At 39.1% G+C, this 12,793-nt stretch overlaps 1 protein-coding gene across 5 annotated transcripts in view; it reads right to left on the bottom strand.

Moving 5' to 3' along the window:
- SPTBN5 (spectrin beta, non-erythrocytic 5) overlaps positions 1 to 12,793 on the bottom strand; it is a 445,401-nt gene that overhangs the window by 106,147 nt on the left and 326,461 nt on the right. For all 5 annotated transcript variants that reach the window (XM_077264001.1, XM_077264014.1, XM_077264022.1 and 2 more), the window contains exons 39-44: positions 12,627 to 12,722; positions 12,037 to 12,155; positions 10,549 to 10,663; positions 2,868 to 2,981; positions 2,401 to 2,522; positions 1,287 to 1,449 (exon numbers count right to left, since the gene is read on the bottom strand). In XM_077264001.1, coding sequence (XP_077120116.1) covers positions 1,287 to 1,449; positions 2,401 to 2,522; positions 2,868 to 2,981; positions 10,549 to 10,663; positions 12,037 to 12,155; positions 12,627 to 12,722 — 729 coding nt within the window. The remainder of the gene's footprint in view (positions 1 to 1,286; positions 1,450 to 2,400; positions 2,523 to 2,867; positions 2,982 to 10,548; positions 10,664 to 12,036; positions 12,156 to 12,626; positions 12,723 to 12,793) is intronic.

The following is a 12,793-nucleotide window of genomic DNA, read 5'->3' as shown; positions in this document are numbered from 1 at the left end:
CTCTCCAGAGATTCTCAAATGGGTTTAGGTCAGGGCTCTGGCTGGGCCAGTCAAGAATGGTCACAGAGTTGTTCTGAAGCCACTCCTTTGTTATTTTAGCTGTGTGCTTAGGGTCATTGTCTTGTTGGAAGGTGAACCTTCAGCCAAGTCTGAGGTTCAGAGGTTGTCATCCAGGATATCTCTGTACTTGGCCACATTCATGTTTCCTTCAATGACAACCAGTCGTCCTGTCCCTGCAGCTGAAATTGGGCAGGTGATGAGCAGTGCCTAGTTTTCTCCAAACATACTGCTTAGACTTATCACCAAAAAGGTCTATCTTCATCTAAGGTCTAAGGGGTAAGGTTTCTCCTTGTGGAGAGTGACATACCAGCTCTGACTTGTCAAGGTAAGGAGGCTTATTCGCCGTGCAATGCTCTTCTGGGAAATTTAATATGCAAATTGCCTCTTCAGAGAAAAAGAGGACTTGAACTCTAGGTGGCGTTATAGAGTTGAAGTCCTCTTTTTCTCTGAAGAGGCAATTTGCATATCTTCGTCTCATCAGACCAGAGAATCTTATTTCTCATAGTCTGGGAGTCCTTCATGTGTTTTTTTAGCAAACTATGCAGGCTTTCATATGTCTTGCACCGAGGAGAACTTTTTTGAATTTACCAAATTGCTGCAATGAAACAAAGAGTGAAAAATTTAGAGGAGTCTGAATACTTTCCGTATATACACACACACACTAAGGCATCTTCTTTAGTTGTATTTTTACTTATCCCACTTTTTATCTTTGGAGCATCAGTGCAATAATGCAGAAGAATGCTAACAAGGAATTTGTCTCTTCTTGCCAACACAATAATATAGGCCTGTTCTGGCTATTTTGAGTACCGTATATTTTGCATTGTTTTGTGTCATGATAAAACATGTCCAAGGTGATCAAAGATAAAAAAAAAGGGGGCAGTGAAAATTTTGTCTGTAAACCAAAACCAGCGAAAAGATGTTTATTAAAAAAAAAAAACCAATCACTTAAAAGTACCCGCTAGTACTGCAACCCTACTTTTGCCTTGGATTTTTTACGATTAGCATGCTGATCTGCTTATTTTTGGTGCAAAATATTTTTAAAAATTGAGCATGAGATGATAAAATCCATGCTACAGTCATTATTCTACACAGGAGTGTATTGTTCCCTATACACATGCATTGATGGCAGAATAGTTATGGATCTTGACTGGATATACTGGATGGAATCTGCCCCTAAATCCAATTCAGGATACACAGCAATGAACAGCACATCATTATCTACGCACCTTCCTCTCTTGGTGTTCCTCAATTCTGGCTTCAACATCTCCCATGATTTTTGGCAAGCCTGCTCCATCTATCAAGGCCTGAAGTTTCTGCATCCAGTTCATTATCTCGCGGATATCAGCATTGAACCTTTGCAGATGGTAAGAGGCGTCTAATTTCTCCTTTCTGCCAAGACAGGAGACAAAACAGAATACTCAGTGCACAATATTACTGTCGGCAAGAATACGGCAATAAACAATGGCTCAACTTTTTATCCATGAAACTATGAGGGAAAAATCAGTAGTTGAGCCAGCTATGGTGAAATTTAGATAAAATGATTTCTAGTTTTAAATAAAAGGGATAAATTGTACAAGCATTTAAACTCATGTACATTTTAGATGTACTAGTCCAGTAGGCAAGAAATCAAAGAAATCTATAACTGTCTATAATCAATTAATTGTAACCACTGCATCAAGACCAGCCATAGGCTGTGAGTCAAAGGATTGGCTGAACCATTGTTGACCATCTGCATATGATATGGAAAACAGAAATGGCGGATCCTTAAAGGGGTTGTTACCTTCCTGGTAAATGAATATCCCAGGCTGCAGGTTATTATAAAAAAGCAAACCGCGCTGTACTCACCTTCCCTAGGTCCACCAGGCAGCCTCAACTGATGCTCCTGCTCTCTGGCATTGACTGTGCTGCTGGCGACACATAGCGCATAGCGCAGCAGCCAATTAGTGCGCTCAGTGGCTCTAATAAAGGAGGTGTTCTGTCTACACAGGCAGAGATGCTGAGCACACATATTGGTCGCCATACTGTCAATGTCACATTAGTGCCACAGCCAATGACAGACAATGGGAGCATCGGCGGAGACTCTCTGGAGAGTATAGCGCAGTTTGTTATAATAACCTTCAGCCAGGAACAACCCCTTTAACTGCCTCGACACTCTATTATCAAAAGCCCCCATTAACAATATACTGTCGGTGGGTTCAGAAGACATTTGTCTAATGTGCGCGGGGCGGGTTTTTGTGAATACAATGGAAATCCAGTTACAGTAGTCACAGAGATGATGAACCACCTTTGCTAAAGCCTATCCTTGATCGTCATCATGGTGCTATATAACTAGATCAGTACCTCTGATTAGCCTGGAGTTGGAGCTTCTGCCAATTGTCAGTCATCTCCTTCTCTTTTGAGGTCAGACGTTCGCTCATTGATGAATTTCTTCGGGACAGGCGGTTGGCTTCTTGGTGCAAGGACTGGAAGGGAATATTTATGTAAAATAAATCATATGAGTTCATGCAGTTGTTTGGCAAGGGTCACCATTTTCCGAGAAGAATGTGGATGAGATCCCAACAAGTGTAAGAAATGATTTGTAAACAGACGCTTATAACTGTGGTTCTGTGCTCTCCAAACTTAACTCCTTGGTACAGCATTAACCTATATTCACTAGCATACAGTAATAGCACAGGACGGTCAAACTTAATAGAATAAATTGGAAAAAAAAAAAGAATATAAAAAGAGAAGATTCTATATAAAAATCCTTTGCACTACAACAATCAGTCACATGGTGCTGATCTCTCGGTATCCCATGCACTTCTTACCTCTTTCTGTGACTGAATGACATTGATGTCACGAATAGTTTCCTCGTGTCTTCTGATTAAGTTGGCAACACTTTCTACATCTTTCCCATAGTCAAGTGCTTGCATGAGTGAGCTCTGTGAGGAGACAAAAATATTAATTTTAATACTTCTATCTGACAGGATACACAATTATATATATATATATATATATATATATATATATATATATACTAGCTGAAGAGCCCGGCGTTGCCTGGGCATAGTAAATATCTGTGGTTAGTTATAGCACCTCACTTCTCTTATTTTCCCATCACGCCTCTCATTTTCCCCATCACATCTTTCATTTTCCCCCTCACATCTCTCATTTTCTCCCTCACACCTCTCATTTTCCCCCTCACTCCTCTTATTTTCCCCCTCACTCCTCTCATTCCCCCCTAACACTTGTCATTTCGACCTCACATCTGTCATTTTCCGATCACTCCTCTATTTTCCCTCACTCCTCTCATTTTGCACTCACACCTTTTCATTTTCACCTCACACCTCTCATTTTCACCTCAGTATATACGTTTGTCATCTCCCTTATATATAGTATACACCTGTATGTCATCTCCTGTATATAGTATATACCTGTGTGTCATCTCCCCTGTATATAGTATATACCTGTATGTCATCTCCTCCTATATATAGTATATACCTGTATGTAATCTCCTCCTGTATATAGTATATACCTGTGTGTCATCTCACCTATATATAGTATATATCTGTGTGTCATCTCCTCCTGTATATAGTATATACCTGTATGTCATCTCCTCCTATACATAGCATATACCTGTATGTCATCTCCTCCTGTATATACTATATACCTGTAGGTAATCTGCTCCTGTATATAGTATATACCTGTGTGTCATCTCCTCCTGTATATAGTATATACCTGTATGTCATCTCCTCCTGTATGTAGTATGTACCTGTATGTCATCTCCTCCTCTATATAGTATATACCTGTGTGTCATCTCTCCTGTATATAGTATATATCTGTGTGTCATCTCCTCCTGTATATAGTATATACCTGTGTGTCATCTCCCCTGTAAATAGTATATACCTGTGTGTCATCTCCTCCTGTATATAGTATATATCTGTATGTCATCTCCTCCTGTATTAGACCTCGTTCACACGTTATTTGGTCAGTATTTTTACCTCAGTATTTGTAAGCTAAATTGGCAGCCTGATAAATCCCCAGCCAACAGTAAGTCCACCCCCTGGCAGTATATATTAGCTCACACATACACATAATAGACTGGTCATGTGACTGACAGCTGCCGGATTCCTATATGGTACATTTGTTGCTCTTGTAGTTTGTCTGCTTATTAATCAGATTTTTATTTTTGAAGGATAATACCAGACTTGTGTGTGTTTTAGGGCGAGTTTCGTGTGTCAAGTTGTGTGTGTTGAGTTGCGTGTGGCGACATGCATGTAGCAACTTTTTGTGTGTCGAGTTGCATGTGACAGGTTAGTGTAGCAAGTTGTGTGCAGCAAGTTTTGCGCATGGCGAGTTTTGCGCGTGGCGAGTTTTATGTGTGGTGACTTTTGAGTATGTGCAAGTTTTGTGTGAGGCAACTTTTGCATGTGTTGCAACTTTTGTGCATGTGGCAATTTTTCCGCGTGTGCAAGTTTTGCATGTGGCGAGTTTTCCATGAGGTGAGTTTTGCACGTGTGGCGAGTTTTGCATGTGGAGAGTTTTGCGCATGGCGAGTTTTGAGCGGCGACTTTTGTGTTTCGACTTTTATGTGGCGAGGTTGGTGTATGTGTGATGAAATGTGCGCTGAGGGTCGTATATGTGTTCGAGCACGTGGTAGTGTGTGGCGCATTTTGTGTGTGTGTTCATATCCCCGTGGTGGTGTGGTGATTATCCCATGTTGGGGCCCCACCTTAGCAACTGTACAGTATATACTCTTTGGCGCCATCGCTCTCATTCTTTAAGTCCCCCTTGTTCACATCTTGCAGCTGTTAATTTGCCTCCAACACTTTTCCTTTCATTTTTTCCCCATTATGTAGATAGGGGCAAAATTGTTTGGTGAATTGGAAAGCGCGGGGTTAAAATTTCACCTCACAACATAGCTTTGACGCTCTCGGGGTCCAGACATGTGACTGTGCAAAATTTTGTGCCTGTAGCTGCGACGCCTCCAACACTTTTCCTTTCACTTTTTCCCCATTATGTAGATAGGGGCAAAATTGTTTGGTGAATTGGAAAGCGCGGGGTTAAAATTTCACCTCACAACATAGCCTATGACGCTCTCGGGGTTCAGACGTGTGACTGTGCAAAATTTTGTGGCTGTAGCTGCGACGGTTCAGATGCCAATCCCGGACATACACACATACACACATTCAGCTTTATATATTATATATATATATATATATATATATATATATATATATATATATATATATATATATATATATATATATATATATATATATATATATTTATTACACACACACATACATACACATTACTTTGAGATCCATAGGGTGATATTTGCAGTAAGTTCACACTTGAATCTTTGCTGCTGCAAAAACGACAGTAGATTTTTTTCCCATCCCTGTATAAATGCCCTAAAATAGTTTTGCAAATAATGCGTAATAGAGGAGTTTTTTAAATGCATCACTCCTCTTTTGTAGAAGTCCAAGTCTAAAAAATTAAATCCTGATGTGAACCTATATAAGTCAGAACAGATACCATTCCCTTACTTTTGTTGTAACTACATGTCAGGATGATATTCCCACATCTGTGCTGTGTATTAGAAAATAGCAGGTTATATTCAATGCAGAATAATCCTGCCACGAATGCTTTTTCCATTGTATTATTACATCTGCAATAGATAATGAAGAAAAAAATGGTTTGTTCTGCCAGCAAAGACCTATGATCAAAGATTTCACACAGGTATTTATACACGGCTGGTGAAGAAACTCAACCACACGCTCATGTCCCTTTTGAAGAATTATGCAAGAATGTTGGATCTTGGCATTAGGAATGAATAAATGTGGTCATCCACCCTTATTGCTTGCGGTTTTTCTTGTAAAGGTTTATTTCTAACTTTTAACTATTCTCCATCTTCATGGATGCATGGAATTCAACCAAATTGGGGTCCTATACTTCAGATACCGACATCTTTAATAAGGATAAGGCACCAGAACAAAAGTAAGTATTGACTGCAATATGACTTTTAGTGCACATTCTTTTTGGTCATGCTTTCTAATAAGAACATGTCTGGCTCAGTTTTTCTCTTATTGCAATATTTCAAGGGGCAAATTTGAAATACATATTAAGCAAATTGGGTCCGTAAGTTGCAAATGTGACTGGATCTGTTCACAGCTCCATGCGTCTGTACACATCGAGAATGGTTGCAGGAGCTGCCTGCCATTGCATGTACAATTCTGTTCCTTACGAGAGACCAGAATATTCCATGTTGGAAATTGCTCATGTGTACTAGCACATAGGTGAAAATTGGTTAGTGAGCTGTCAATCGCATACACAGCACACGGACTGAGAATATGTCCATCTAAACAAGTCATAATGCAAGCGATTTTACACTATACCAAAACTAGGGTATATGCAGAAGCCCATGTTCGGGCTCAATCTATGTGCTGTCTGTGTGCACAACGAATAGCAAATAGGCAGGAAACTGTACAATTTAAGACTTAGTGCCAGTCAACAAAAGAAGGAAAAGGGTGAAACTCAGTCAAAGGAGTGCCGAAAGGAAACTCTGACAACTATATTGCACCTAGTAATACTGTAATAGGCCTGGTTGACCCAGGCCCCCAGACACCCTTGAATTCTGGTTGCTTCGTATGTGGAAATGCCAAGTGTCTTTGTTGTACCTCTATTGTGAATGGGGAATTTAAATCTAACACAACAGGCACCATTTTTAGAATTAATTCACATGTTAACTGCCAATCCACCTATGTGATAGACTTGATTAAATGTGGTTGCGGTCTACAATATGTGGGCCGCACCATACAAACCATGCACGCCAGGTTGAATAAACATCGCCAGAACATTAGAAACGGCTTTCTTTTGCATAGACTCTCCAAGCATTTTTTTAATGATGCACCAAAAAATTTAAAATCTCTGAAACTAACAATCATTGAACACATACCCGACACTGTGTCAGACCGTTTTAGTATCCTAATAAACAAAGAAAGCTTTTGGATATTTAAGCTCGGCACTTTAGCCCCCGAGGGACTGAATATTATGGTAGAAAAAGTGACCAGATAAACATTTTTTTATTTCTTCTATTTATTTTTTATTTTCCTTCATTATTCTTATTTTTTATTATTCATTTATTCATTTTTATTATTTTTTATATTGCTTTGTTTATATTGCTTTTTTTATTGGGATTCCGTTGCATTTACCTTGCAGGTTTCCAAATGTGTTCAATACAAGTTCATGGGCATATTTTGTGACAGGCTGTGTTATATGAGACTGTTGTTTTAAATAATTTGCATATGCAATTTTAATAGTGTTGTGATTGGTTGTTTTGTATTTATATAATTTCTCCTTATTGTTACCAATAAATATCCACCTGATGAAGACGGTACTTCCGTTGAAACGCGTTGTGGCTTAAACCCCATTCTGGTGTCAGAGTTTCCTTTCGGCGCCCCTTTGACCGAGTTTCACCCTTTTCGTGTTTCTGTCCTCCTTCGGAGGTGTTCGGCTGGAGCTGCGGGGGGGACTCTGCGCCCTCCTCTCACTAGGGCTACCTATCCAGCGCTCCTAAAGAATCTGCCTTTTACTGACTTTAGTCAACAAAAGAAATCACGCTATAAAGAAACCACACCATCAACAAAAGAAATCACACTATAATAAACCACAAAAGAAACAAACCACACTAACACCTAAAGAAATCACACTATAAATAAATCACACTATCAACAAAACAAATCATACTATAAAGAAACCACATTATCAACTAAAGAAACTACACTATCAATGAAAGAAATCACACTATAAAAAAACAACACTAGAAAGAAATCACACTATAAACTAAACAAATCACATTATAAAAAACACACTATAAAGAAACCACACCATCAATGAAAACAAAACACTATAAAGAAACCACACCATCAATGAAAGAAATCACACTATAAAAGATATCACACTATCAACAAATGAAACCACAATATCAACGAAAGAAATCACACTATAAAGAAACCACACTATAAAGAAATTACATTATCAACGAAAGAAATAACACTATAAAGAAATCACACTATCAACGAAAGGACCCACACTATGAAGAAATCACACTATAAAGAAATCACACTATCATCGAAAGAAATCACACTATAAAGAAGTCACACTATCAACGAAAGAAATAACATTATAAAGAAGTCACATTATCAACAAAAGAAATCCCACTTTAAATAAATCAGTGAAAAAAACACACTATAAAGAAATCACACTAACAACGAAAAAAATCACACTATCAATAAAATAAATCACACTATTCACTACTCTGGTCGGTTTTACAGACAAGAATAATGGATGCAATAGCAGGTAGCTTCTACAATCATCCACGGAGCTGCAGATGTCACTGGCCTGATAGTTCCTAATACCATCTGAACAAGGCCTTACTCTTAGAGGGCATTCAGACGTCAATGATTTTCTCATACGATAAAATTGGTCCACGTTTCATCAATGTTTTTTTGTTTTATCAGTTTCATGAGAGCCTGGTCAGTGTGACACTTTTTACCATCAGAATTTGGTCTGAGTTTTACAAATTTTTCTTGGATGATAAAGAAAAAAAAAGTTGATCTATTTCTATATATAAGTCCGTGAAAAAAACAAACAGCACACGAATGGCATCTGAGAACCTTCTAATTTGTTTACTGACCCACAGACTTGACTTTCATTCCAGAGTTTAATCCGACACTTGGATCAATATCGGACACGTCTTCGCGATTTTGCACGGACCACTCAGTTCATGAAAAATCAAACATGTCAACAGCCCCTTAGACTGTCATGGGTAAGAGTGCTATCCATGAAAAGCAGAAATTGCACTCGTACCCAAAAAATGGCATCTGAACGAGCCTTTACTGTGGGTTTACACTACCTGACCTGTAGTCTTAAACGACCACTGACCAAATACTTGTTTGCCGATGGGTGATAGTGTAATAACCAGCTTACAGGCAGGCCATATTTCCTATCCTATGAGTAATAGATCGTTCAGTGCATACAGGCTGCCATTGTTCTTGGCAGTACATGTCTTATTTACACATAACGATGTATATCCAAGTACAATGATTTTTTTTTTTCAAGCCTGGTTAAAAATCATCTCACCTGATGAAATAGTGTTTTGATCTTTCTTTGGGTGAGTGTCAGCCTGTTAGCCAATTATTCGGAAGCAAGCGTTCCTAGTTACACTCTTTTACGTCAATCATTCAGTATAAATCATGACACATCTGGTTGGTGGTATGCTCACGAAAACCAGACAGCAGGTACTAAAGTAAAGACACCAAGGTTGCCTACAAATCATCTGCTTTTAGAGCCAAAATAAATGTCTGGTGTTTATTATCTTGGGCACAGGGTTATGACCATGTAAGAGGAAGAATTGGGGCCATATCATAAATGTTGTGCTCAAGGGTCCTATAACTTTTGCTTATCCTAACAAGTAATTCGGGAAACCAACACATCTCCAGTGTTAGACAGGAGCTATTGAGGTCTGGAGCAGATGGCTTTTTTTGGAGCAGAAAGCCTGTTCTGCGTGATTAACATTACAAGAACATAAAATGTAAACTGAGCTTCATCATTGCTTCCTAAGTTGCCTATCTAGCTGAATAGCAGGTTTATTCATCGAACTAGCTGTGTTCAGACACCATAATACAACTCTAAGACTAATACAAAAAATGATATTCATTACAGAACATTTTTCCATTACAACTGCTAGATCAATAAACATTTCTAATCTAGAAAAAATCCAGCTCCAGGAATCCCATGCAATGACTAAAGACCTTGGGGTTTGAAACGCATCTGCCAATTTGAACTTCCCCTTTCGGGACTGTGACTATTATGCTGTTCTTTGTGTATTTTAAGATTTTTCAATAAATTTAATTTTGGGTGAGCTGACCTATGTTTCCCCCTTTTTCAATAAACATTTCTGGTGGTGAAATGTCATTATGTTAATTATCAGAAAAATTGGGTAGAAAAAAACAGATCATTCTGTTACACAGCAGATCATACAACTGCTCTGAAGAATTAATGGATATGTTCACACATCCATTAGTTAGAAGATGTCATTTTTTTCTGTTCATTATTAGGCTATGGTCATCCAAGAAAATTGGCCCGATCATGCTGGCCACACCCCTGTTTCACCCTGGCCTCACCCCGACCACACTCCCACCACACCCCGACCTTGAATGAGGAAAAAAAAGTCTCCATCTTCTCCATTCTGTGAAAATCGGACCCCACTCGGATGTTAATTGCCTGCATGGCCAAGAACGATATGATTTACGGATATAAACTGTGCATGCTGTGAGTTTTTCCTTGAACAGATTCAGTTCGAGGAAAAAATTAGATCTGGGCACAGCCCCATAGAATAACATTGGTCCGAGTGAGATCCGATGTTTTGGTCGGATCGTACTTTGTTCGAAAATACGGTTGTCTGCATTACCCCTTAGCCTCACTCTTCAGCTTTTCCTCTACCTTTTCACTCATTCTCTCATTGATGTTGTCAATTTCACGAATGAAGGCATGAATCTCCAGGGCTGCCTTCAAAGCCATACGATATTTCTTTAGATCACCATGGAAGCTATTCCACCTACGGGGAAAAAACAATCACAGTAACCAAGTTAATATATCATATACATGTTTGAAAGAAACGTTAGTCCTTGCAAAGTTGAACATTGACTTAATGGGTGTCCACATCTTAGAGTATGGAATATAGCAAGGATATATCATATTAGTCTGAGTGGTGAGAATCCAACCTTGTGGACTCATGCAAACCCCCCAAAATTAAGAATACCAAGTTTACAGCAGTGTTTCTGGACCCCCGCTGTGCAGGGAAGTGCCCCCTTTAATGAACACAACTGTGATGTAATGGGTGGCCAAAAGCATGCCCACAGAAAATGTGCTATACTCCATGTATGCTCTAACTACTTTATTCTGGGCATCATTGAGGGTACAGTAGTATTTGAAAGTTTGTGAACCTGTTCAAAATTGTTTATATTTCCGTATAAATTTGATCTAAAACTTTCAAATTTTCACTCAATTCCTAAAAGTAGATAAAGAGAATAAAATCAAACAAGTGCATCAAAAACATTAGACTTTGCAATTTTTAAATTAGGATAACGATTCAATATCACAAGAAAAAGTTTAATTTTTTTTTACTCATTTGTTTTATTTGGTTCCCTTTATCTACATTAAAGACATCTAAAGAAAAGCTGATACAGTTTTAGGTCAAATTTAGGCAAAAATATGGAAAATTGTTAATGGGTCACAAACTTTTAAGCCTCACTGTAGCAGCAGTCAGACCAGGCCAGGTTCACATGAGCATATTTCACAGTCTATATATGGACCACAATGCCTGGACTGATCGCTGGTCTTCCGACCAGAACATAGTGCCTCATTTGTGTTTATGAGGCTATAAGTTTGGGTCAGAAGACTTTGGTCAGTCTGAGCATTGTAGTCCATACACTGGAAGACAGAGACAGAAAAGCGCCACTGTGCAAGAACAGTATATAGGCCCTTTGCAGTCCAATCGCTCATCATAATGCAAAGTTTCACCTGCTTTGGAGGTGGAAATTGGCCTCCTTATCTCCTGAGCCCCTCTGCACAGGTTGCACCAATTATATGTCTGCACGAGTCGATATACAGACCATGAAATACATGTGAACCCGGCATTCAGATGGTCTTTGTCGCCTCCATCCTGCATATTTAAGCTTAAGGCTTCTGCAACGACTGTTCCAACATAACTTCCGCTTTACAAAGTGCAGCCTCATATTCACTTACCAATTTTTTTTATTGACTCTTATATTGCTTTTAAACTGTAAGTTCATATATGACCGCTCTTGTTCATATCTGGTGTTATTGGATTTGTCAAGGCACTCAATATCTGCACACTATAGGGTTAGTGTATGGGGTAACTACAATGTCTGGCAAAGCTAAAATATACATTCCTGCAATGGAACCTACTTGTCATTCAGTTGCTTCTTCCGCTGATGAACGGTCTTTATCTCTTCCACGTTCTGCCTCTCCAGCTTGGAGGCAAGCGCATTGATCGCTTTTATATGGGCATCATCCACGGTTACTTCCTACAACATTCCCAGTAACAATGATAATTATTGCAAAGAAACATGGGTGTCACATGGGTCTTTTCATTTTAAAACAACAAGACTAAATTTATAGATCAAGAGAAAGCAATGCTGTGATCGGCAGGTGCATAACAACGATCGCGGTCGCAGAGGGTGCAACCGCCATCAGGCCCATATAGGAGAGGGGTATACCGACTCCAACTCCTTATTCACCTGCAATGGGCCCAGGATGGGACACATATCAAGAGGGGCCCAGGATGAAGGACTTTATATCATGAATGGATTGGGGACATCATACCAGGAAAGGGCCCAAGACGGAGGGCATTAATTCAGGAAGGGGCCATAATTACTCGTAAAGACCAAGACAGGGTTCATTATTAGAGGAAGGAGACAAGACGGGGGACAATTCAGTGATGACAATACAAACAAGACGGTCATGATATTAAAAAAGCTTCAAAATGGAAAACTTACCCCAGATGCTGCTCCACGGAACTCATTCAACTTCTTTGTAAGCTGCAGACAGTGTTCGTAATCTTTTCCTACATCTCCAACATTAATCATCACTTCCTGGAAAGGAAGTTACACATATTAATAAGAAAAGTGTAAAGTTAGGAATCATCAGTGATCAACTAGCTAGT

Source organism: Ranitomeya variabilis, chromosome 1 (genome assembly GCF_051348905.1).
Source record: "Ranitomeya variabilis isolate aRanVar5 chromosome 1, aRanVar5.hap1, whole genome shotgun sequence".
Taxonomy (NCBI): Eukaryota; Metazoa; Chordata; class Amphibia; order Anura; family Dendrobatidae; genus Ranitomeya; species Ranitomeya variabilis.
Note: the sequence above shows the minus strand (reverse complement) of the source record. Positions and strands in the feature narration are given on the sequence as shown.